This window comes from Haemaphysalis longicornis, unplaced genomic scaffold (genome assembly GCF_048455015.1).
Source record: "Haemaphysalis longicornis isolate Haplotype H1 unplaced genomic scaffold, Haemaphysalis longicornis Haplotype H1 scaffold_4, whole genome shotgun sequence".
Classification (NCBI taxonomy): Eukaryota; Metazoa; Arthropoda; class Arachnida; order Ixodida; family Ixodidae; genus Haemaphysalis; species Haemaphysalis longicornis.
Window position 1 is genome coordinate 35,592,498 of NW_027526361.1, and position 27,494 is coordinate 35,619,991.

At 46.1% G+C, this 27,494-nt stretch overlaps 1 protein-coding gene across 3 annotated transcripts in view; it reads right to left on the bottom strand.

Moving 5' to 3' along the window:
* The window catches only part of LOC144178499 (protein turtle-like), a 193,336-nt gene that overhangs the window by 138,113 nt on the left and 27,729 nt on the right, over nucleotides 1-27,494 (bottom strand). Inside the window, exon 1 of one of the 3 annotated variants that reach the window (XM_077706405.1) lies at nucleotides 17,304-17,785. The exons of the other annotated variants lie outside the window; for them this stretch is intronic. Coding sequence (XP_077562531.1) covers nucleotides 17,304-17,445 — 142 coding nt within the window. The 5' untranslated portion in view covers nucleotides 17,446-17,785. Of the gene's footprint in view, nucleotides 1-17,303; nucleotides 17,786-27,494 lie in introns of those variants that run through there. 3 annotated transcript variants of the gene reach the window in all.

A 27,494-nucleotide genomic window follows, 5' to 3' on the forward strand; every position in this document is an offset into this window, starting at 1 on the left:
AAACGCTGCTTGGGCCTAACCTTGATACTCTCGGTTGCGAAGCCTCCGCCTTGCCGACTTTGTCCCGCCTGCAGCACGTAAGTGGCTCTGCAGGCACTAGTAGTGATACGTAAGGCACTAGTAGTGATACTTGCGCACCACGCGTTGCTGCAAACGTTGCCGCTCCGCATTGCGCGCAACGACACCTATACGTGATGTGTGAAATACAGAAAGGGAACCGGGATCGTCCTCCAAAATGTTTGGGAATTCGTCGCGTGCTTCCCGACAACGGAGCATACCAGCAAAGGTGGGTTAGGCAAGGCTACATGAAATGCTTAAGCAACTCAATCATTCTAGTCAGTTCAGAACTTCAATCAATCAATCAATCAATCAATCAATCAATCAATCAATCAATCAATCAATCAATCAATCAATCAATCAATCAATCAATCAATCAATCAATCAATCAATCAATCAATCAATCAATCAATCAATCAATCAATCAATCAATCAATCAATAAATCAATCAATCAATCAATCAATCAATTAATCAATCAATGCAGATGAGACAGGGAGGTCGACCACGAAAAATATGGGTGGGTACTCTGAAGCGTCTAGCCCAATGGGACGTATCCAGAGAGTAGCACATGACTGCAGACGTGGATTGGGCAACGCTTTATAAGTGGGCATTCAGCTTGCTTTTGCGCCATTTACCGTGGTCAGAACAGCTAAATCATTGCTTTTTAATTTTTTTTTCAATAGAAAGGATGCGAGGCGTGAATTTTGTGTGTTAATGGTGCCCCGCAAGAACTGGGAAAGATTATTCTGAATGCAACATACACTGCCAGTTCCTGGTGGGCCGCTGAAACTAGCGATATATAATGGTTAATGAGCACAACCCTTGCATCCTCAATTTCCCTATGACCCGGCTAGAAGTCTTCTGTATACTTGGTGCTGCTCCAGCTGATAGCGTCTTTTTGTGTGTCTTTTCTTGGTTTGCTTTTATCTCACCACTATTCGACATTGTTTTAAGCCAGCTTTTATTTATTTCAAAACACGAACGTGTCTTTTTTAAAATTAAAGCAGGGCTCTCTTTTTTTAATATGCATTTATGTTTTGCCTTAAATGCGCCTACAAAATGTATTTCGTCAAGCAACTGTGACATGCGTCATGTCACCATTGCTGGTAGTTTGTAAAGGTCTTGGTCACATCTAATTCCTGCGCATGCTCTTTGTTGAAACGGTGAAGCTTTTTGCGATGGAATCCGGTACCCCGTAAGTTCAGAAGGCTTCAAAAAATCGATGCTGAAATATTGAGGCCGAAAAAAAATGAATGTCTAAAGCCCGCAGGGGTTCACCTTTTTTACTTTACCCTTTTTCGCTGCTTCACCGTCATGCAGGATTCGCCTTGCATGAACAGCACTATCAAACTGTCGAGTGAAAGAACGCGATCCAAGCATCGCTACCTGCCTCCTGCATGCCTACGTTCCCTCATTACGCCTCCATCCTGGTGACATATAATGGTCTCGTACACGACCTTAAGGTGGTTACAAGAACAAGGCCCAATGGATATCGCCGCTGCGCCAGTGGGCAGGCTTTATGGGTTTCAAAGTCAATTACGGCGCCGCACACAAGCAGGCAATTCCGTCTCTCAGTGCAACGCACGCATTTGCGATGACGTTCGCGCAAGCTTGTGTCCGCAACTTGCACGCACAATAACGCGGCGTCGCATTCGGGAACAACGCAAGCATGAACCGCTGTATCGAACGCGCGGTGAGGGACGGCGCGGCGCGAACTCGCGTACGCCCAACTTCTCGGACAAGGTCCTGCGCGCGACGCTCAACCGCAGCCGGGAGCGCTCGGCCGTTCTAATTGCGCAAAACGCAAAGAGAGCCCGGCTGAGGGTGCAGCGTTATCACCCAGCCCACATAGCCGGCAGCAGCCCTTTCCGTTCTCTTTCCGGCAACAACTGGCCAAGCGAAATCGATGCGCGGCCGGTTTTCCATTAGGAAACAGGAACCTCGCGAGTTGTGGGAGCTGGAAGGGAGGACCAAAGCCGGCGAGCGAGGACCAAGTTAAACACTGCAGCGTTTGCGCGCACATTCAAACTTGAAGCGAAATGAAAGCGGGCGTATGTATGAGGACGGCCCGCCTGTTTTTCGACGCCTTCATTGCAGCCCCCGACGCCTTCATTTGCCGCCTCCCATTTCTGCCCGTTTCCGTTCCCCTCGCGAGAGAGATTATGTTTTCATTACAGCTGTATCATTTAAACGTTTCGTGCGAAATTAAGTTCCCCCAGTTTCATCGGCGTCCGAAATGCAGAGCGAGATAAGGTGGCTGTGGGAAACTGGGCAGTTTCTTTTCCCGCGTGGCTGGGGGCGTGTCTAATGAACGATTTATTCGATCCACTGCGGCCGGACAGAAATAGGACTTTATTGATGAAGCAGTAAAGAAAAATGAATGAAGGCTTTTTCAAGAGAAACATGAGCATGTTCTAGACGACGCAGTGATCGCGCGCGAACCAGTGTACCTAATCGAAGCCATGTTTCGAAAATATGAAGGGAGAAAGGTCAACTTCCGAGCATTAAGCATTCGAGATTTTTTTTTTTTTTTTGAGACAAGCACTCAGCAAAAGTTCAGGGATCCTATGTGAACGGAGCACCTCTAACCAGACGGCTAGCTAGGATTGAAGCTTGGGTAAGCTGGTTCATGCCTATGAAGGAGGGTAGCAGAGCAAAATTGGACACACACGAGAAGAAAACGACCACACGGCGCTGACTTACAACAATTTATCTCCATTCGGGTACATATATACCTCCGCAGTGAAAAATATACAAGGAAAAGCAAGACTAACATGATCATGTCCTTTATCACCAACACTCGTCACTGAGAAAAAAACACTCACTCAACTCATCATCACTCACTCATCATTCATCACTCATCACTCACTCAACTCAGAGATCGTCACTCAACACGTACCCTCTCCCGGAAAGAGGTACATCTTTTGGCCCTAAGTTAGTGCAGCACGTGTTTGTGGCGCAAAGCGGTCTGTGTGCTGAGTGAGGAGTGTTGATTATAAGGAACACAATCATGTTAGTCTTTCTTTTTCTTGTTTTTGTTTGCCTACGGAGGTATATATGTGCCCGAACGTCGAGAAATAAACTGTTGGAAGTCAGCGCCGTGTTGTAATTTCCTACTTCTCGTGTGCGTGCAATTTTGCGATGTTCCCCTTCTTCAGACGGGTAGCTTTTTTTACTAGCATCAGCACGTTAATTTCAAGTTCATGACAGTGATTTTGTCCGCGGTAAAAAACAAAACAAAAAAGTAAAAAGAAGAGCTATTGATTTATTTGTTTCTCCACACTGGTGCAAATTATGATACCGATAGCGTGCTTAACGCGTTGCCTTGATGTGGTGCTCAGAAAAATGGCATATTACCGCATGATTAGGATAAGAAGAAATGGTGGGAAGATCGAAGAGCAATTGCTTTGGCGAATATGTCAAGGCCCCTCTGTTTAAAGATGAATTCGAACTCGGCGTTAACACAACAAGAGACTATAGGTAATCCCTAGTGGATCTCTACGGTGGGTTGTGTTTACAGCAAGTCTACACACTATTGTTTATGTTTGTTATTTTGTATATAAATTGACCATTATATACCACTGTGTACAGTCTATAGCGTGCAGTTTACGCTTTCGTATTGCACATGTTCAACAACACGATGGTTCTGCGTTGTATCGCCCCAGAAATTTTGCCCGAAACTTCCTATTTCGGAATTGTGATATACTGCTCAGTATTCATCACTAAATCATCTTCGTCGCACTTTTTTTTTCATGTGGTCGGGTGGAGTTGACTGTGTGGGCGCGGTTGAAATAAGCCGAACAGAGTTGCACGTTTTCTTTTTGTTTTGTTGTGTGAAGCAAAATGTTTTCTTAATCAACTACAGCTTCCCGGCTCATCGCAGTTATTTCAGAAGTGAATACTTTGCAGATATGCAGTGAAATCTCACTATTTTTAACACGAGTAATGTTGAGGGAAAATCTCGCTTTCTGGGAAGTTTCAAGTTTAGGACGTTGCTCCACCACGTTCCACAGCCATTGAAACTCTACCATTGAATTGTAAGGGCAGTAACTTTGACTACGGATTATAAAAAAAAAACTGTTCAGAGTTTTCCAAACTGTTTCGACTGTATTTATATCCAAGCCAAAGCTTTCCTTTACGGAAAGTATCACTTTCGTGCAACGTTTTTTTCTAGATTCTAAAGGGGTCGGAATTTGAAGCGAGAAAGCCGAAAGCTTTTCCTACTGTATGGCTTTTATCTTGCCTCTATTAGGCGTAATCCTTTAACCATGTCATTGCCTTAATGTCTAATTTCTGTTACGCTTGGGGCAGCTCCAGGCATCGCGATGCATAGTTTTTATCTTTTTTTTTTGTTCAGTATTTATATAGCCTCTTTTCGATGACATTTTCTCTAGTATTTTATTCATTTTTGTAAGAACTAACTCAACGTAATTCTTTTTTACAACGCGCTGCAATTCTGGTTTATATTCTTGTGTTTTGCTTTATCTCGGCACAAGACTACATGTGAGAAAAGCAATGTGGACATGCATGAAGTGCGCCACTGGTGGTAGTCTTCAGGCCGGCAGTTTTAGATGGCCCACAGGTGGCAAGATAACCGCTGGTCATTAAGGGTAACAGATTGGATCCCTAGAAAAGGCAAGCGTGGCAGGGGGCGGCGGAAAGTTAGATGGGCAGATGAGATCAAGAAGTTTTCGGAGATAAATTGGTGGCAGTTAGCACAGGACGGGGACAATTTGAGATTATTGGGAGAGGCCTTTGCCCTGCAGTTGGCGTAGATATGCTGGTGATGATGATTTTTAAAAAAATAGAGTGACTGAGCATAGGTGTGCGCAGAAAATTTCCCCGGAAAAAGAGGGTTGGGGGAGGGGGGTGCGGTGCAGCCATACAGAGAATCGGAGGGGCGGGAAAAATCTTATGATACAAAACAATTATTCCTGGGAAAATGCACCTAAAAATGCGACCAATTCATTAGCATCGCCACCGATCTTGGCTGTGGAGCTAAGAACCTTTACAGCGTCTACACTTCATTCAAGGGAGGGGGGGATGGCGCTTACTCCTCCCCCACTATTTGTGGCTGGCCACCGGTACAAATATTTTCCCACTACTTGAAAATCTTAGAGGCAGTAATCAATGAATCTAAGCGATATACAACTGGAATTTTTTTCACTACAAGGTTTGAAGTGTCCCGAAAAAAGGTAGGATAGCTTTTGCTTTGGGCTCACCGCACCAGTTCTTAAATCACTTTCCTGTTCCGTGAGGGAGAGTGTAGTTGTGCGAAAACTAGAAGTAATTGTGAATTTGAAAAAAAGAGAGAAATAATTAAGAATCATGCTTCAGCACCACCTCCCAAGGAAGAAGGTATGCTTGGTGTTTAAATAAAAAAAAAGCGGCGCAATGTTGAGCTTCTATCCTAACGTCGGGTCGCATTAATGGGTGTCACGCTAGGAGAAGTTGTTCAGCAATCACAATCTATCCTTCAGCTCAATTTCACACGGCGTTTCCTCTGAGCCCCGGGGAAGAGCTGGCCGAGTGAGCGGTGGTGCTGCCCGAAGTGAGCGGCTTGCTCGTTTCCAAAGCCATTAATAGGATGGGCTCTGTTTCGGCGGCCGCTCCTCCCAGCAGCAGCCTCCATCGCGCCTAAATGGCCGGTCATTCTAATGACCCAGCCGTCACTCTCTGCTCCTGGCTGGTGGGATTATCGAAGTGAAATAGCATCGCGCAGTCCAGCCCAGCGCCCGGCGTGTTGACTTTGCCGCAACCGATAACTGTCGGCGTGGGGCGTAATTAACGCCCGAAGCAATTCCCGGAGATGACGCCTGACCCCGCGAGCCGAAGCAAAGGGCGGGGGGTTGTTCTTCGAGTACGTCTCGCCTGCCCATGTGATATACCAAGGGCGGCCACTTGTATTACAACACGGCGATGACCGGCCTGTAGTCTTGCGTGCGGGTAAAAGCGGACGGGAGTCGCAATTTAAGTTAATGCGCTCTAAGTATCGGAGAGCCCCGAATATGGGCGGGTTGTTGTTGGGGGAGCCTTAATGACTAAAACTCACGGTAACCTTAACTCATTCCATATCAATATAATTTGCGCCGTTCTCTCAGGTGCAAGGGTAATGGTCCAGAGGGAATATAAAAAAAAAAAAAGCGGCATCGGGAAATGAAAAGCTTCTCCTCTTGAAAAATCAGCTGTACGTAAGCGGTAACGCATGTCAAACCCCGGAATGTTGGAAGAACTGGCGCTCCTATAATTTGTTTTCCGCGCCACACCGCGATCAGGTATCAACGACTCGTAATATACGAAATGCGAAAACCCCGTAGTTTCTGCGCGTACGACGTCCCACCTCCGCGAATACCGAAAGTACGCACATATATTCCTCCCCGGCGAACGCTGTTCACAGAGTGAGTTGGCAGGAACATCCACTATAGCAAATGAGCGCCGTATCGCTGACCGATAATGGGGGCATAGCGACCGTGCCGCCGGGGCAGCGGGAAAGCTTCCGTGCTAATCGCAATGACTCATTGCTTCATAACGCACGGGCGATCCTGCCCAACCTGCAGCGTGTACACGCAGTCACGCGCAGACAAACACACGCACGCGCAAAGGCCCGGGTGCCACGCCACACGCTTGCATAAACGCAAATATCGATTGTTGGGCGTGGAGTTCATCGCCTGCTTGAAAACGTGAGTACACGACACAGCCTGCCAAGAGGCAAGGCTGCCAGAAGACGAGGGTGAGGGGTACAGGGGGGAGGGGGGGAGGAAGGTGGTGGGGCGGGGCTGATTGGGGACGGGGCGGCGAGTCTTTCTGCCCGGCTGGTCGCGTGGCATCGGCAGCTGCTCCTTCCCATGCAAGCCATTCTCGAACACAGCGCGTTTTCGCAGCTGGCTTTAAGGGTTTTTAAAACCCAGGCCTCGGCGGGCGCCGAGGAAGCTCGGTCGCGCCACTTTGCCGCCGCCGCCACCGCTTTGTCCTGCCGGCCGAAGAGGCCGCAACGCGCGCTAATTCGAACTCGCTCGCTGGTGGCCTTCTGGGGATATGCCGTGATGTTGAATTTATGCTTCTGCGTAATTAGGCCTAAGCTAGCCTCGTTGCCGTGCACCGATGCGGAGACAATGCGGACAAATGAATTTTCGTAGGCGCTGGTGTCTGCACCTTTGGACCCTGGTAATTAACTTCACACTTAACACAGTAAGCCTTTTTAGAGATAGAGAGAGAAAGTTATCAGGACACCAAAGCACTCCTTATAACTTGCGAATGTGGAAACATTGATGACCGATGAAACGCCGGAGGGCAACGTGTGCCTTGCAGACCTTCCTGACTCAGTGGTGACTGATGCGCCTCTGTGCGAGGGGATAATAGCTGCCCCCCATACTACGTTTCTTTCACGTGGCTCTGCGTTTGCCCAGGCGTTGCCTAATAGCGCGTGCTCATTTTGTTAGTGTTTTATTTCTTACGTATGCGCTGTGGAACCTCTTCCAGCCACCGGTAATTGATGTCTCCTGCTTCTAGAAAGTCAACTTTTTTGTTCGAAGAGCCACCTAATGTTTACGCAGTAAAACGGTCTAACAACATCAGGGAGTAATGTTTAAGTACACAATACTCACATTTTAGGGGCTCGTGTATAAGAAAGAAATTTAGCTTTTCGGTTATGCAAAAGAATAAAAAAGTTCGTGTCAAATGTTCTCTGTTCCTATTCTTGTTAGGCTCCCGTAAAAAAAGGCTGAATCGCACTTCAACCCAAGAACAAAATGGTTAAAGCGATTTTTCCCTGCTTGGATCTATACAAGAAAAATAAATTTGATAAAACCATTTAAAGAAGAGTTGGCACGTGTGCCGTTTCTAAAAAAAAAAAATTTACACCATCTTCCCGCGAGGGGGGGGGGGGTTGCCGTTGCGTTTCCCTTATATTAGCGATGTCAGCGTGTGGATTGCTGTTGTTGCGTATCCTATTTACGCAGCATGTTCGCCCCCGATGCGTCGCATCTACCCCATGGTTCCCCTCGCGGGAAGATGGTGTAAATTTTTTAACCGAGCGCAAGCTGCGCGCTAACGCACGGCTGGCACGGCGACGGGAGCGAGCGCAGCCGAGCGCAAGCTGCGCGCTGACCACGCTGACGCACAGATGGCGCTGCGGTGAGAGCGGCGGAGCGCGCAGCTGCCGCGGCGAGGAGAATAGGGGAGGGATGAGGACTACGCCGCGGCAACGCGGGACAAGGCGAGTTAAAGAGATGCGTTGCATCTAAAAAAGAACAGCAAAAGAAGAAATAGGCTGACACCGCATATCTACCGAAAGAAACTTTGAGGCTCGTAAAACTCACCAATCAGGGCGCGAAATTTTGTTTCGTACCATCCGGTTTAAGCTCATCCAGTGGCGCATGACGTTATAAGGGGGCGCTAGAGCTAGACTTGCGTAAAAGTGCGCTCACCGAAATACTGTCTTAGCAATACCCTGAAGCTTGTCTTTATGCGTTCCTGTCTATAACGATTCAGCGAGACAGAGTATTGTGGAAATTTCTTGCGCTCTGCCTCAACATTTTGACTCGGTTCATCGCAATTATATTTATCGTTTTATCGACGAGTCTGCTTCCGGTATCGCAATATTGAAGTGGCTGGGATTGTATGCTCAGAAAGGCTGCACTGAGAAGACATTGACCACAGGGAAGACTGGGCCGGGCTATGAACGAAACGTCGTGCGTCGTTTGCAGACGTCGTTAACGTCAAAGTGGTGCCCTTTTCTTACAGCAAATATAAGAATGCCTTCAGACAAGATGAATCGGCCGTGAAGTTTCTCTAACAACAGGAAATAACACTTAATTCTATCCTAGGAGGAAGGCTCAAAACATACAGACGCGTGACCGGTCATGCAAAACCATGGACCCGCCGCGGTAGCTCAGTGGCTAAGGCGTTGCGCTGCTGAGCACGAGGTCGCGGGTTCGATTCCCGGCCGCGGCGGCCGCTTTTCTGATGGAGGCGAAAAGCAAAAACGCCCGTGTGTACGAGATTTCGGCGCACGATAAAGATCCCCAGGTGGTCAAAATTAATCCGGAGCTCTCCACTACGGCGCGCCTCATCGCCTGCGTTGCGTCGGCGCGTTAAACCCTTCAATCAATCAGTAGCGGGATGGTACATATTCTGCTTATCGTCTCGCACTGAGCTGTGCGTTCATAATAAAAAAAATGGCTGGCGATTAGGATACTCCCCAATGGGATATTTGGGTGCAGCTGGTTATTGTTCAGCACTGACTCTGGATTCTGGCGTCGGCGGCGTTGAGCCTCCGCTTGGGCAGCTCGTTTAGCAGCAGCGGCAGACGACGCAGTTTCACCAGTAGCGTCGCTCATTGCTCAGTAAGAACTGGGTGAGAGCGCATGTGCGCGTTCCACAACAGCCGCTGCAGATGCGCACGACCGGTTGCGTCACTCGCAGTTTAGCACTCACTCCTGATGGCTGCAGTGCGCTGAGGCAGCACTCACTTGTGGGTTCTCTCGACGGTGAGCCTCTGCTGCGGCGGGCGAAGTGCGTCTCAGGATGGGACCGCGAACTGCGTCTTAAGCGAACGCACATCATAGTAACGCCCCCCCCCCCCCTCCTCACGTTTTCGCCAAGCGTCGCGCCGTCGAGCGCCTCGTGCGGGCACACCATACTGACCCCTCCTCTCCCCCACCGCACACTTTGGGAGAGCGCTGGCTCGCGCGGCCACAGTGAACCGCCCCCCCCCCCCTCCGATTTCGCGACACTCGCCTCCTTTGCTTTCTTTCACTCATAGGTCTCCCCATCGTTCGCTCGGTCACGACGACGCCGACGTGGCTGAGCCCAGGGATGGGTGCCAAAGGGCTGCGCCCTAAAAATGACTGGCGGTCACTCCCAAGGGAAATTCGACCTACATCGAGATCTCTTGGAGTACAGCTATGCGTATACAAATTTTATACAGGCAAATATTGTATGCTTTAAGTACGTAGTTGTAGCTTCAGGACGAGAAGGAAAAAGCGAGAGCAGGCTTGGGTCTTGTGTCTGTATGTAGTCGCTGTCACCGGGGAGCTAATCCTCAAGATATACTTTGTAGTCAGGCAATGGTACTGTCGTGTTCAGTGCATCCCCTTTGTCGATATGCGTCAAATTAAATTGTTAATGGGCGGACATAAACCGGGAGCCACGACAGCATGTATTTCTGTACTCTTAATCCCAATCCCACCGAAATCTAAAATCTAGGATGAATTGAACCTCTGCTTCCAAGGCCTTAAAAGAGACTACAAAATTTCAATACAAATGCCGGGCGGCATAACTTTTTTGTCAGCGTGATTTTGTGGCCAAGTAATTTTGGCGTTACACATTTTTCAAATTAACGTTCATTTGACAGAAGGGTGATTTAGAAGATACCACCGGCTGAGAGTGTCTATCCAACATTCTTGTCTTTTATGAGCCATTCAAGGCAATTAGAAAAAAAAAATATCGCGATATTATAAACGCAAATGATTTTTTCCGGGTGGAACAAGATACCTCACACCAACAAAGCCTTCCTCAAAGCCTTTAAGGCCTGCCTAAGAAGTCATTTGGAGGACACTCGAGGCAGTATGGCATCTTTAGAAATTATGAAACATTGGTTTACTGTTTCAGGTAGATCCCACAGGTGAGAGTGAGAGGACACATTTAATAAAAGTTGAAGAGGTCAGCCCCACAAACGTTAGGGCTTGCTACTGAAGATGCAAAAGAATAGCGCGAGATGACAGGGAGAAATAGAGATAAAAATAAGAAATGAAGGAAACAAAAGGAACAAAAAGGATAGGGGAGGGGATATGCACTCATATATAAAGTGTATATGTTCAGAGGGTTCACAGGACCTCTTCTGACAGCTCACAGAACACGCCCAAATAGGTCTTTTGCGCAGCCAATTTGGACACCATTCCATGGGAATGGAAAATAATCCGCCAGCTAGTTTCTTTACAACCGTCATTGGGGCATGGCGCCAGCAGCGCTATGCGTTTCAAATTGGAAAAACAATGTCCACTACAGTTAGACATGCTATAAGCAATGATGCAAAATCTCACAATAAAAGAGCCGGGGGAAGATATCAAAATATATTCCGTTTCTTCGTGCCCCTCCACGTTCTATACTATCGCAATGGTAATAAATACACCCTACTGTGCTGGATTACCTAAACGGAGCGTGGATTCCAAGTTTTTTCTTCACCCCTAGCGTTTCCAAATTGTAGCCTGCTAGAGGGAGCTGGAATAAATCTAACCTACGCGAACACTTGCTGTTTCACTTGCTTCTGCGACCACGTGACCTGTGTCCGTTTATCCCATACTTGCACGCGTTCTAGAATTTGTGTGCGGATTCCCATGCTTCTATTCCTATGATATATTTCACATCCAACCGCGCACCATTCCAGACGCATCTTACTCGGCCGTTTTCACGAGGTTTTCACATCAGCTCCGTGCTTGCTTCCAGACAGCTAAGAGGGAAGAACGAGGGTAGGCACACAGGCGTTATAAGAGAGAGGGATTGCGGGGAGCCTGCACAACCAGGATTAAACAGCAGCAAAAACTAAAGTCTAGCACAAGCGTATTATGCTAACGGGCTGCGATTTTCAGGAAGTGTACTTGTTGATTGGCTCTTCAAAGTCATTGCACCCACAAGTGTTGGGACTGCATTTGTTGGCCCGATCAAAAACCACGCTTTACCTAAGCCCCTTCAAGCAGATCACTAGACTGGCGCACACAGCGCGGACTGCTTGGTTGCATCGAATGCATTCGAATATAAACCACGTTTCCCAAAGTTTTTCGCACGGAAGATATCATGAGAGCAATCTGTGATTGGCAGGTGCTCGAGCGTGGTTGGTTCTCGCGAAAAGCGAGATCACCCCCAAAGTGCCGGTGATCCCCAAACTGCTCTCACGATCTTACAAACAACTCTGGCATATGGAGCTTGACCCACATTTTGTCTTGTTGAGAATAGTCAAGCGAGTAAATAAATTTCGAAAAGGCCAAAACACGCAAAAGCAGCGAGCCTCACCATTCACAATCGTTCAAAACTCGCAGAAATGACCACAGCAGGCGTCCACTTCTCGTCAAAAAAAGAAAAGAAAATTTTGCGTTTTGTGTGCAGACGCTACACCCTGGCGATGACGCGTCAAGTGGAGACCTCCCAATTAATTTTGAACATTCGGGGAACTGTAACATGCGCCGAAACCTCGACGCACGGGTGTTTACGCTTTCAGCCTTCATCTGAAAAGCGGCCACCGCGGCCGGTATTCAACCCCCGCCCGTGGGCTGAGCAGCATAACGACTCAGTCCCCGAGCTACCCCTTCACCTTTTCCAGACATTACGTTTGCAAATGGTCAATCTGCGTGAATTCATTCAAAGGAAGTTGCGACAGTAAACGTTTTTTAGGCATTCATGTAAAATATTTTTCTAGATATATTCCACGAAGCTGCACTGTTGCACTGGATTCTGCTTGAATATTTAGCATCAAGAAGATCGAAATAAGGCAACAAAAGCAATTTTCCCCGCATTTCGGAACTTAAACAGTTATGTATTTTGTTAGGAAACAACAGTAAGGAAAAGTAAGATGGAGCTTCTTACAATTATTACCTCCTGCGTAAAAGGTTCTAGTGAAAAGAATTTAGCCATGCAAAGTAACTCTTAGCATCACTCATTAATGTAAAAATCACTTCGCTCATTGCGACTTCACAGCTGGAAGGTCACGTGGTGATAAATGAGAAAATCAATTAGAAAAAAATCGATGAATACCAGAGTAATGAGTTTTCGGAGTCATAATTCAAGACGGGGTTAAAGCGGCTGTCTTGCTTTTCTCTGCTTGTTTTCGCCGTGGGGGAAGGAGGCTTCCTCCAACGTTGCGCATACCTCGGCTTTGTTTGGTTTGCTCATACGCATAAACTTCCCTTTGGTCGTAAATCAGCCGACGCTCCAATTTGGATCCGATGAAAATACCCAACAAAACCCGTGGTAGTTCACAATACCTTCCGCAGCATTCGATTATATGCACATACCTGCAGCCTTTGAAGTTTCGCTTCCGCTTCGCGCCGGAGCCGGCCATTAGCGGGTTAGATATACGCTGCGTTGCCTTCTTTGCGGCAGATTAAAAAGCAGGGCTGATAAAAGTTCGTGCTTTTAAACTTGTTTTTCCTCCTACCGCTCATTGAGAGAAGCCCTAGGTGTGCTACGTGCAACCTGCAAGGCTAATGGGACAACCAAGTGTACAGCCGGTAAAAGGCTTGTCTATAACACAGCGTTCGTACTCTCAGCCCTATCCTGCCCCGCCGGAGCGGGATTTGAATAAAATTACTGGGGAATTCTGAAGTCTTAGCCCTTCGCATTTGCCTCCGACATGTTTGGAACGAGTATGTTTCGGCAGTTTTCGGATGTAGGTGGTTGAAGTTGAAATCGCTGTTATAGACAAGCGTTTTACCGGCTGTACACGTGCGCTATCATGATTCCCGGCTGGAATAAAATGCAGAAATTCGCGATAAGCGTTAGCGCCCCATATGCGCCGTTCTACTAAAAATAGAGACGATATAACGCCGATTATTACTGTACTTCGAAGACTTCCGAGTAGTACTATCGTGGCTGATGAAAACATGAAAAAAAAAAAAAAAAACGGCCACCATTCCGTTCTGAGAAAGCGGATGTCCAGCGAAGCTGTTGTAAACCACTATGCTGATGGGGAAGGGTATGAAATGTTCCTCGTCGTCTCGGCGGGCTTGTCCCTTACGGTCGGCTTTTCTGGCAGCAAATACTGACACATTGACTGACACATGCGCTCGTCCTCGAATGACATCAACCCCGCTTTTCGAAAGCAGGTGCAAACATAATCTTTACCAGGAACGCATGGGGGTGGGGTCCTATTGTTCATAGGAGCGTTATCATTGATGATGCCGTTTCGATGCCTGTTTTGTGTTTTTTACACGAATACTGAGCTCTATGCTGCACGCCTGATTAGCCTGACGCATGCGCTCAGCATCTTGGGCGAGAACTGCTGGGTCCTGCCTGGGTTTTTTGATTACGACACGGAATTTTCCGACCAACGAGAGGCTAACAGCTTCGCTGTAAAAAAAAAAAAAAAAAAACATGATAGAGTCTGATTAGGAACAAAACCTGAACAAGCAACGACGAGTTGACGGCATACCAGTTTTATGCAATTTTATCGACGAAGGCGTCGAACCTCACGTAAAACACCGTTGGAACATGCCCCCGCCCGTTTGTATGCGGAGACAACAAGCTTGTTTCTGTTTTTTTTTTCTTCCACTTTCGTCGTCCGATGTGGTGGCTCAGTGGATTAAGCTTTCGGCTTGAAGTCACTGGTTCGATATGTACTGTGGGGGTTTTCATATCTGAGGCAAAACGCAAAACCCTAACTTGATTTTTTGTTTCAGTCTGGAGTGGCCAACTTCGTGACCCAGCACGCTCGTGCACACGCGCACACACGTCAAGAGAAACACAAGAACTTCGTAGTCCGCATGTTTAACATAATTTTAGTGGCGTTTCGTGCCATAAAGAATGCAAATGACTGAATAATTGCCGTCGAATTAAGGCCCTCAATAGCGTTAAGGCCATAATTAACGTTGAGACTGCCAACGACCTTATGTTGAGCAGTATAGCAGTTTGGGACGGCCCCAACGTTCCGCGCACAGAAGATATGTCATTTTGTGCGGTCGATACATTTCGACTGAGCACTGTTCGGCCCCGCGGTATCTTCAGTGATCGAATGCCTATTGTTTAAATGATGGTATATGTGAACGATGTCCAGCTCCTCCTCCCGACGCCACCTACCAATTATATGCACCAGGTCGAACAAACCTCAAGACAACTTTCAATTACCTTCTTAATGTTTTTTTTTGTTGCTGCTGGTGGTCCTACAGCAGGTCAATGCAAAAAGCTGTATTGCTTTCTTTTTTGTTTGTTTCCACCGGTTCTCCATTGTTCGCCTTTTCGCCTTCTGCTGGAGACGAAGGTCATCGTTCGAAGAAAACAAATCTATTTTGAACTCGAGAAGAGAAGGCATTGATTGATTGATTGATTGATTTATTGATTGATTGATTGATTGATTGATTGATTGATTGATTGATTGATTGATTGATTGATTGATTGATTGATTGATTGATTGATTGAATAAAACTTTACAGAAGATTATTATGCTTAAGAGAATAACACACAAAGACAAACTTCTGGAAGTGTGGTCAGATTTGTTTTTAGGACTATTCGTATTTCCGAGCAAATAGTTTTATTACCGCTATGTATCGGTTTTTAATAGAAAATTTGGTGATAAGAATACCGCTATACAGTTTTGTTTCTTATTACAGAAAAGATACCCTTGAGGCAAATTATTCAGTCACACCACAGCAATGTAGTATGCATTTTTATTTTGTCAGTGGCGTACTATCTGCAAGCATTTTTACCGAAGAAACCTACCTGCCCAATCAGAGTGGAGCCACGTGACGATGCGTCATTTCTGGGTGATCGTAGCATTAAGCATTAGATTTTGTTTGTATTTAGCTCACAGTATTAATTAGAGACACATACCGACGAACTCTGCTGGAATTAGTTAAAGATGATTCATGCGAACGAACGCGTGTGCTTACTGACGATAAAAAAAGCAAATAAAAAAAAGAAACAACGATTTACGAAACACTTCAGGCGGAAAATTTATTTTTCCCGTTTTCAGAAATAACCCAAATTGACATTTCGCGGAAACTTTAATCTTATGGTCACACAAATCATCACTCGAAGGTATAAAGAATACTGCTTCTTTTAACTGTAAACGATGGGATGCAGTTATTTATAGAAGTTGCTGGTCATTCGAAACAACATACGTAATATATTTTGATGCTGTAGAACATTGGCAGGATCAGAGTGCAAAGATATAGTAGATCTTAGGAAATATTTTCTTGAAAACGTAATAGAATGAGGTATGTTGTCTACATCGATAGACATACCTATAACCGTGTGACGACATGTGGTATTTTGGTACGATACATTTTCCTACATTATTGTGACTCAATTAGGCTTACACCGGAAAATACAATGTTGCAGAGTTGACCTCGTAGACAGAAAACAATCTCTCTCTCTCTCTCTCTCTCTCTCTCTCTCTCTCTCTCTCTCTCTCTCTCTCTCTCTCTCTCTCTCTCTCTCTCTCTCTCTCTCTCTCTCTCTCTCTCTCTCTCTCTCTCTCTCTCTCTCTCTCTCTCTCTCGTGCCGATTAGAACAGTACAAGCAGTTTATTGCTACAATTTATCATAGCAACAACATGTCGAGAAACGTCAGTGCTTGGTTATTGTGAAACATGTTTCTCTAATTAGATTAAATTCTTTAAAACAAAAAACGGGCTCAAATCGAGAGCCGAATAAATGATCCAGTGGAAGGCATTTTAGAACTAAGTTGTACGCGACGGCTCAGTGTCCAAGTTTTCGTGATGCTGAGTCCGAGGATGCGGGTTTGATCCGGGCCTCGGTGGCTAGTTCTTTGTTGGAGGAGAAAAGCGGAAACGTCCGTGTGTTGAGATTTCGTCGCACGTTAAAGATCTCCTGGAAGAACCCAAAGCACGTTAAAGAACCCGAAGGAAATACGTTGTCTGTATTAAAGATTGGGAAACTATGCGTAGTGAAGTACGGACCCCAAAAAATAATCATCACAGCTCCAATAGAATGCACGAGTATTTCATCATGTGCGTTAATCTCAACGAAAAAACATTTCTACGGATCTTTGATCATGCGGAAACGGCAGCAGTAACACGACGAACGCCAAACCATTTCGAATCTTGATTGCGTACCGACTATCCCCAATTGGTCCAATCGGTCCGGCAATTAGGGTTCGTTTGCTCATTGCCTTAGTTAAGGACATGACCAACAACGCAATTAGGAAGATTTTTTTTCTTTGCTGTGTCACGTTAGCTTAGCAACGCCGCACTTCCAGTATAAGCGGCCCATAAAAAAAGCATTTAGGTACTGTAAAGGCTCGGTTTACCGAGTTTTTAGTGCAATAAACTAGTTTACGAGGTGACATGTTTTATGGCTTTCTCTATTACGGAATGCCTTATAGTATACGCTGGAAGCATCAAAGATTTAGATCCTCCAATCTCTAGTATCCTCCAATGTAGGTATTTTATTTTTGTTTCAGGCCTACTTTTTTTTTGTTGCGTAGAAGAAAAATCAAAGCAGCGCTGTCATGAGAGAAGAATACACCCAGGTGAAGAAGCGCGACAAGGAAGCCATCCGTGGCAAGCACCACGTACCGTAGGGCTGCTCCTTGTTGGCCGGCCGCTGCTGTATCCTACAGTGCACCACCACCGCACAAATCCAGACCCGCACCGCACAGGAGGCGATCATCTCCCCCAGCGTCCGTCCGCCACCCCGGACCCCAGCGGCGTGTCTCATGTCGGCCCCGTGACCGCCAAAACAAGCTCGCTCGTCCTGCGATCTCTTCCGGAACGGAGAGGGGGGAAGTGTCAATCAACGTCCCAATGAACTCGCGAGAGGAATGCCGAGGGCGCGTAGACACTCGGGCCACACACGAAATCGGACGAAACGGGGGTGACGGAGAGCCCTTGAAGACGACGAAAGCGAAGTCTTTCGCCCTACGTTCCTCCGGCGCTTTGGGGGAGAGGAGCAGCGCTCGGGCCCCCCCCGCGACAGGCCGTCTGTCCCGTGCCGTGAACGCGGCTGCGGCGACCGAGAAGTGAGGCGCGCGAAAAGCGCCGGCGATCCCCGAGCGGGCTCTCGCTGTTCTGCCTGGGATCGATGCTGCGCCCTGCCGAATATCGGGCGCGCGCGCGCTCCCCGCAGCCAGCAGGCCCGCAAAGGCGACCTCTGGACAGGGATTCGGGCGCGAGGGCGGGAAAGGTGTGCGCGAGGTACCGCAGGGTTCGCGCCCGCGTTTCCCGCGCATCTCTCCTGGTTTCTTCTTCACCGTCACCCACACTTCCTCATTCTGTCATCCACAGCCTGTATCAGCTTGCACCCACTTTGCGTGGAAACGAAAAGATACACTCTGTTCAAGTTTACTGGGTTGGAATATACTTGTTTAGAAAAGTTCGAGAGTTCTGGATTTTAGGGTCGAAGCACCTTAGGACCGCGCTTTCTCCGTGGCTTGTCCCTTGGCGCCCGTGTACACAGCGTTGCGCATGCGCGAGGAGCATTGGATTGGATTGGATTGAATTTGGATTGAATTGGATTGGATCAAATTGAATTGTATCGAATTGGATTGAATTGAATCGGCTTTGGATTGGATTGAATTCGATTGTGCCTCACGATGGAAAAATAGGATTGATTCTATTTTGCGTTCACTACTGCGTAATGTGGCGTACGACCTGGACCTTGCCAGGGATGTTAACATATTTGCCATGTTATCTATGCCAAATTTCGACTCTCTGTTGCTACAAACCATTGTATTGAAGCATTACTGGAGTAGTAGTTTTAAGACTCCGTACATTCCGACGCGCTGCCTCCGCCCTAAAGAACCGTATCTGATACCTAGATGCGCCACGAGATACGGAAAAAGGAGTCGAATTTATTATGTTCTCCATGCCTTCAATCAACTTCCTCCAAACTACCTCTCTTTTCAAACTAAGTATAAACTAAGGAAAGCGTTAAGACATTATATTGTATAAGTCCTTTCAGTATTCTGGTGATGTTTACCTCATTGACTGCACAGTAAACAGTGTTATGTTTGTTTGCTAGTTAGCTACAAATTTCTGTTATATTAGTTTTCTTTATGTAGCATGTTTGTCCGCTCTGCCAGGCACTGCCGTTCAAGCCCTATGAGGCTTTGGTAGGCCTGACTTCTGTACAGTTTCTCTTTTTTGCTGAAAATAAAGTATTATTATTATTATTATTATTATTATTATTATTATTATTATTATTATTATTATTATTAAATTGAAATGTATCGGATTGGATTGGATTGGAATTTGTACACACGCGTTGTCACACATTTAGATGCGCGAGTGGGCAATGCCACGCTTCATTTACGCTAAGAACGATCCCCAGTGCTTCGCCTATTCGTCATGATTGACTTCGTGGAGGTGCGTGAATTTTTTTCCTCCCCTGGCGCTGTCGGAATTAGCGCAGTTGTTCTTGAGTTGAGTGTACGCGTAAATAAACTGTTAAATGCAGCAATAATTTATTTCTTCCTCCTTGGAATTGTTGCTTTGTCGACGACTGCTGTTCGCGCAATAGTTGTCTTTGTCACGAAATAATAACCGTATTGGCTCCAAGGAATTCTTGTTCACGTATCAAAAAATGACACAATTCATATGAAATTTAGGAGATTTATAGTGACGAGAAAGACAACTACTTTTTGTAATAGCAGGCATTGTCATCATTGTAAGGTAGGCAGTGCCATCGGAGTCCTTAAAAGAAACAACACAAAAATCAAAGCCCCTTTCTTAAGAGGAAGGTAGTTAAAACGCGAAGCGTTTTCCCATCCAACGTGAGTCAAAGTCAGAAGTTAAAAATCCAGACTACTTCAACCGTGCAGGAATGTCGCAATCTGATAGGCGTAGTTTTCAGAACGCGAGGGACTCAGGTTCGATTCTGTCCACGGGGAAGCGTTTTTTTTCTCGGAGTGCTGATGTGCCTCGTTTATCACCACCGTTTTGTGGAACCCATTGTGAAAAGTGGCTTTACTGCAGTGCGTTTTACTTAGACGAACGGTGCCACCAGTGAGACATAAAAATCTTCGTCTTAAAACGCTCGAAGGGAAATCTAAAAGGTTTAAAATATAGGGTTAGATACAATTTCGAAATATCTTCAGTTGCTCTAAATGAGCACGCGCCAACATTTCCTAAGGACGACGCCCCAGCCAAGTAGCAAAATACGGAGGTAGCACGAGACAATGCATGTTTTCACGCACTAAGACGCACCAAAACTGGGCACTAGGTGCATTGTCCTTTTCTTGCTTTCATTGTCGTAAATGTTCTTATCGCGTTAAAAAATTTTGCTGCTGTTCTTAGGACGCATTTTATGAAAGCAAAGCTCTAGTAAGAGAAATACCGAAAAAAACCACCGGGCCATCTCCACTAACGTGAAACCTGGGGAGGGGTGACGCATGCAGTTTATAAGTGTATTCTTGGCGCCTTGGCGTTTCTGCCCACGGAGACCTAACCATTCAGGGATAAAGGTATACAGCTTTGATGTAAAAATCTCGTGTCTTTCAAGCACGAAGCATTACAGCGCGAGGCGTTGGAAAACGAGTGTCCCGGTGTGTTCTTTTAGTACGCATTTTTTTCACGGAGATGAAACGTTCTAGCGCGAAGCGTTGGAAAACGAATGTCCCGGTGTTTTAGTACCATGACTACATGAAACGACAACGACGAGAGGAGACGCCGACAGCCAGAGCTTCTAAGGAGCTTCGCGCCTAAAACCTGCAGAAGCACTGCTTAGCAAATTGAAATGAAGTTGTGCTAACAGGAAACATTTATCATGTAAGGTGGCCGGATCTCACAGTAGTATATGCTTGAGGTCCGCCCCTGCCCTATGCCCTAAATAATATTTATGCTAGAAGATACTAAATCTCACTAAAAATTGTAGGAAATTTTTTGTAAAAAACTATAACGAGATGCAACAAGGTTTGGAATAGCTTGGCTTGCATATGACTCGTAAGGACTGTGTAGGAAATGCAGACGATTCCACTTGAGTCTAAACTCAGTGGTGGGTGAAAGAGGGCGGTTCGTTGATAAATAGACACTCACTGTCTAGCTTTCAAAGATTCAAAATCATGTTTCAATCTCCCTACTCAATTATTACGGAGTAGTTAATAGATTTTTCGTGCCTTGCTTCAAAGAAGTCATTACCAGTCAAGACGACACGGCAAAGGGGTCAAGAAACCGGACAGGAAGGGCTGACGAAGGCTTCTACTCAAGATGAGGATTGGGACGATTCGGGATGGGCTTAAGACGGCTCAGGACTTCCGCCCGGAAAAGGACCCATCCGGAAATCCGGGCACACTTCCACACTTTCTTGGGACAACAGAAGAAAGCGATAACGGCCATTACGGAAAGGCAGCTGCAGTTCCGAGGATGCTGAAGAAAGTATCCTCGTAAACATCATTTGGCTTGAATGTATAGACGCATAATTATCCAATTTTTAAAAAGAAATAAATGAATGAATGAATGAATGAATGAATGAAGGAAGGAAGGAAGGAAGGAAGGAAGGAAGGAAAGAAAGAAATAAAAGAAAGGAAGAAAGAAAGAAAGGAAAAAGAAAGAAAGAAAGAAAGAAAGAAAGAAAGAAAGAAAGGAAGAAAGAAAGAAAGAAAGAAAGAAAGAATGAATGAATGAACTATGTGTAAAAAGGAATGTTTATGGAATTAATTAACAATTAGTCAATTTTATTAACATTACTGCAGTGTTACACGGTCACAGATGCCGCCCGGATATAGCGGCTCATCGCTTGAAATACATTGTAAATGCATGTCAGGTGCGATAAACTGCCAACATGAATAACCCTTCGACGCGTCTTGCATGTGGGCCATGCATGGCAATTCTTAAGGTCTATACCCTATCTATGCAAATGGACTTAACTTTCATAGACATATTTCTCTGTGCACTTCACTTTTCTTATTTCCTTTCGAGCATTTCCTGATATCATTACGGGGATAGCAATACCCCCAACGCGGGCAGAGTGTCTTATGAGCGGCTTCATCCAAAGCTACCACTTCCTTCAATGAAAGTTTCTTTGGCGTCTAGGTGACGAATGTTCGAGGGAAAATGTTGCAAGCGAGCTTACAAACATGCAAAAAAATAAATATATTGTGCTTCGCTCGACATAAATGCACTTAGCAGCAAAAATAACGTGACAGTATGCGCAGCTAAATAACTGCACTCGAGAGCATAAAGGCAGGACAGCATGAGAGCACGAGACGCAAAGGCGGGAGAGGCATATTCCGCCGCAGCTCGGACAACTTCCTTTTTTCTTTATGATACATGCGCATATATACAAGCAATGACGGGGAAGCAGATATTTCATGCGAAATTTTCCGGTAATTATCAGGAAATATGTGAGCCAAGGCGACAGTATCTTCCCCAAAATAGTTTACAGCTGGTTCATAGAAGGTAGGGTGCTCGATTGGGAGTAGACACGTAGAAAGTATTATGTTTTGCCTAGGAAATGAAACGTTAAACCAGCGGGAAAATGTAACTATACAGGGCAAGTTGTCAGTGCTGATAAAAGGTCGAAAAGAAAGCAAGGTATAGAATAATTAACAGCTTGGGCACACTCAGCACGCACTCTGAAGTTTGAAGTACAGTGGCCTACCTCTCTGTTTCAAAAGAACAGTACACATGCAACCCAAAACGTACTGCTGGTGATGATATTTCGGACAGTAACTGGGGCATTACTAAACATTTCTGAAGAAAACTCAGGTCGGCTATGTGAGCCATGAAAAGAAGACTCACAAGGGTAACGCTCAGGGTTAGAATACAAGCGTTCCGTCCTGGGAAGCTAACTCGGGTGGAAGACATCCCAGCTCAAATTTAAAAAAAAAAAAAAAAAAAAGGCGGAGCTGCGCTGGGCATGTCACAAGGAAACTGACAACTTGTGCGCCATCCGGGTAACAAAGAGGCTAAAGTGAAACGGTACGAGGAGTAGGAGGCGACCGATAACTCGAAAAATGGATGAAATAAAATATTTTGGTGTCAGAGGTAACGAAATTCGATTTCTGTCTTTACCATGAAGGATACCTACAGACGTTTCGTAATCGAGGAAGTGGTGATGATAATGATGATATTGACGATGATTATTATTTGGCCGGTATGTGAGGATGACTAGGGAAGGTTACAAAATCGAGTACGGTGAACAGGCCCGTCCCGTATTTTTTAATACGTAGAATGACAGGCATAATCGGTGATATTGGCCCGCGATCAATGCCTGGGACTCGAATATTTATTTAACAATGCTTTTTTAAGGGCGTTTATTTTGCCACAGGGCAAAGATAAGGGGGTGTAAGTTGATGGGGAGGAAACTGATTAAATCAACATAAAACTGTTTGCTTCGTGGATGAAATCTAAGAGGAAAAAATGGTGGGACTCAATCTCGTGCCATACTGGAAAACCTCCTGTTTCTGTCTGTTCCCTTACTCAGGACCCCCATCCGCAATCTCGCAAATAAAGCGGATTTCTCACCTGGAGAACAAAACCTGAATTTACTCCTTTCCTGTTTCGAGAAAATCTAGTTTAATGCTAGTACCCTTCGAAACGTGCTTGATAAAACTGTTGTGTCGCTTCTGGCTGCGCGTGCTGTTTGCAATTGCCAGTCCGCCTTCACGGAAGTGGCAGAGAGCGCTTCCTCAGAAGCCTGTCGGGCTAATGAGACGATTGAGCGGTTTTTGCGCCAGTGTCCCGAGGCTTTGTCGCAAACTCTGGCATCTACTCGATGTCACGAGCAGAAATAATAATCCCATAGTCAACGAAAAGGAAATCCTCAAACACAGTGACCTCGGAAACATCAGCGCTCACTTTCATGCAACTTTTTAACGTATTTAGAGCTTCGTCACGAAACTAAAAACAAATTAATTTCTCAGGCGTTCCACTCACTGAAAGTTTCCGTGTTTTAAGATCATTTGGTGCTACAGTAAATTGCGGCTGCTATACTCTGGAGCATCGCTGTGAGCGTGATCAACGAGAACTGAACGAAGTTTATAAATTGCAATTCGTAGAAATCTTCGCGCAACCGTAATACTGAAACTTGCATTGCCGGAAACTCGTGAAACAAAAAACCGTGCAGCCGTTTTATCGTTAAAATGCTTTAGCATCGGCACAAGAGTTGAGAGTTTTTTTAACCATGCGCTCTTCATCTAATCCTACTAGCAATCGGATTAGGCCATAAAAGTTAGTTATCCAAGAAAATGATTGCCGAGAACTCTGCTGTTATAGAAAAGCCAACACCGTACAACTTACTGGTGTTCCCGAATACATGCTTCGCCTATAAACGTATATTTTTAGGTTGGCCTCATAGCCAGTTTCAACGTGACTCTAACTGCAAGGTTCGTTTGGGGATTAACCTCCAAAAGCAGGTAGCGATTAACCATGAGACGACCCATAATAAACGGCTTCAAAGAAATTCATACCACCGTGTTGTTTATGGCGCACTAAAATCATCTGTTATTTTTAATATCAGCCCACGGTTAGGTTGATTAAGCTGATTAGGCGACGGTTTTGCGTACGGTTTTAATTCCTGGCGGCCAGAATTCCAAATTAGGACGTAGGGCTGAACAAACTGGCCAATCAGCCACCGGGACTACTGCTTTGTGGCAAGGCGCGTGTAAATTTTAGACCCCGAATTTCAGACAGTAAATTTTAGGTTCATGCAATTAAGCTAGGGTATGAAATTGTTGATATGTTGAAAACAATTTCTGATTCGACAAAATTACAACAAAAAATGACAAGAAATGGTGCACCCTATGGTCAGTGTCCAAGCACTCGAGGACAGCTTTTTGACCATGAAGAGAAAGCTACGGGTAAGGGGAGCTAACTGCTTTGTGTTACTGCGCCAGACTAGTTCCCGATAAACTGGTTTCGGTTTCACTTTTTCCGTGGAAGATACGCATGTGCTACAGTCCATTTCTTCGTAGGAGCTGCGTGGTTGAGTGCGCTGAACCGCGATCACCGAACGTGCAGTCATATATTGACATCTCCTTCTCTACGCTTCATTTCTTTCTAAACACAAGCCGATGCTTACACTAGAGAACTTTAGTGCAGGGATTTATACACCCCTCCCCAACATCCCCCAACATCCCCACTTCCCCAGGACGACTTCGACGCCTCCCAAAAAGATTCCAAAACCGCGAGCACCCCGCCCCGGAATCTATATCCCCCCCCCCCCCCCCCCCCCCCATCCCCGAAATCGAAATTCTGGATGAACCCCTGCTCCAGGGGACTTAAGAGTACCACTCCGAATCTCCGCCTTGAGCCGAGTGAGCCCTCATTCACACATCCATCACCTTCTCCGTCACGGCACCGCCACGTCAAGAAACCGCGACGGAGACGTAAACGGAGTAGCGTTCGTACTGGAGCTCTCCGTCAGAATACAGGGTCGTCCGCCTAGTGATCAGTTTAGCCTAGAATTGAGCGTGCTTAATCCGAAAAGTGAAGAAAATGGCTTGTGCTCACTTTTCTCTAAATTTAGCCGTAAAAATTTGTTTTCTGGTTAGCTGGTTTACCGCGGGGCATGGTCCCGTCGCATTGACGGGACGGAAACGTAGAGCTCGGCCTCCCGTCACCGTCGCACCGTTTTCGGCGAGAAATCGTCCGAAAGACCGCCGCACATGACGGAAGACGGTGACGTGACTGTGACGTGACGGGGTGAAAAACGGCTGTGTGAATGAGGGATGACAGTGCGCTCACTAGCGCCGCAAGATGGCTAACCGAACAAAATGCGGAAATGACGGAAAGTCCCAGTTGCGTCTGTCTCACTTGGGCGTACACGTAGCAGACCACTTCAGACCACTTGTTCCGTTTGTTTTGACAGCTTTCTCAGTGGCTAAGGCGTTCTGCTGCTGAGCACGAGGTCGCGGGTTCGATTCGCGGCCGCGGCGGCCGCTTTTCTGATGGAGTCGAAAAGCAAAAACGCCCGTGTGTACGAGATTTCGGCGCACGTTAAAGATCCCAAGGTGGCCAAAATTAACCCTGAACCCTCCACTACGGCGCGCCTTATCGCCTGCGTTGCATCGGCGCGTCAAACCCCACAATCAATCAATCAATGTTTTGACAGCTTTTGGTTCTCAAGCTTCTTGAGAACCTTATGCGGCGAATGAAATGGCGAGCTACCGGAGGGAAATGAAGCTGCTGTCGACGAGGACGGCATGTTTTTTTCTGAAGAGAACTTATGCTACGCCAGTGGCGAACACCGCAACAACAACAAAAAAAAAAACGAAAAAAACCTAAAAAATAATGCTTTGTGTTTCACATTTTCAGGCTACTAATTTAGTAGCATTACCAATCCAATGATAAAAAATAAGAACAATATGTTTTTCAATTGCCGAAGCTACGCGCAGCAAATTATTTTTGTTGAACTAATATCCAGCTGCGCAGCGAAACAGCGCGGTTCGGCTCTGTAGCCTTGACTGCATTGTCACATAGAGTTGTCCCTGAGTATATACAAAAGACGGCTTTAAAAGGGTTGCACCGAAGATGAAGTAATGTTAGCAAGAATGATACCTTTGATTTGATAATCATGCATTCATAGGCAGTCTGTTTTATGTGAAGGGGGAGCAATAAACGTTTATTGAGTTGCAGTCGCCCGTGCGTAGGAGGCGTCCTTAGTAAAAAACAGCGTTGAAGCCTTGGAAGTGGTTGCCAGAATGCAAGAATGCACGAACTCCTAATCATCGTAATGCATTGCTCACCATATTATGCCCATGCGTCCAGGCTCGGCTGTCCATTTATTCTATGGTCTCGGAGACCCGTTTAATTAGGCAAACTTAACTAACCTCGCAGCCTAGCGAAATTATTGCCTCCACTGAGGCAACATCGTTACTTGTCGGTGCAGTTTAGTCCTCACCGATGTTATAAGTAGGTAGAACTCAATGTTTTGCTGCTTTTTGGCATCTTCTATGAACTGCGTAAGCTTTGGAGTGAGAGAATCCTGATGTTACCTAGACACAGGAGCTTTTGTAACCGTTGAGGTGACCGATACGGGCTGCGCTGTCTTTGGAGTGAAAACAGTCGTATGTTGCACCGCGCGCTTTTTCACCATGGAAGGGGAGAGGGGTATCCTATGCATATTATCAGCGACGAATGGTCATGTCCATTGGGATACCTTTTTACACGCTGTCATTCAAGCTGGAAAATCGAAAAAAAAAACCTCCTACAACTTAACCGCAAAACATACTTTTAGTAACATGACTAGGATGAACACACAGTTGAGTGCAAGTAGAAAAAAAACTCATGGGAGCTTTCGAGGAAGATTATAAGGACGGAAGGGTCGTACGAAAATCGGCGGAGTTTTGCTCTCACGTGTTCGTTGGTGGGTGTTAAACGAAACATGCAGGACACCCCAGTAACTGTAGACGTTGTCCAAGGCTGAGCATGGATGTGTAGGGGGTGCAGGATGAAGAGAAAAACCATTCCGGATTATAGGCGATCTAGATGGGCAGACAGATGACAGGTGAGTGTGGGCGAATGAGTGTGATATTGGTGGAACGCAATTTATTGGCCTTTAGAAGGGGAGGGGGTTGGGGAGAGGAGCCCCACACTCCGGCTCAGGGGAATCCGAGTGCAATGGACGCGACCTTTGCTCTGCCGCGCGTGAGTGTGAAGTGCGGAATTTTTTTTCGTATAATTTAATGGCCACATATTTTAAGGCACGACCCGGAATGCGCTGCTGCTTGCGCGTAACGCCGGATACAACTGCCTCGATTTGTAGAGGCGCGGATGTCCAGGTCGAGCGCACAGGTGGAGCTGGTGGCTGACAATGCAACAGTAAAACCT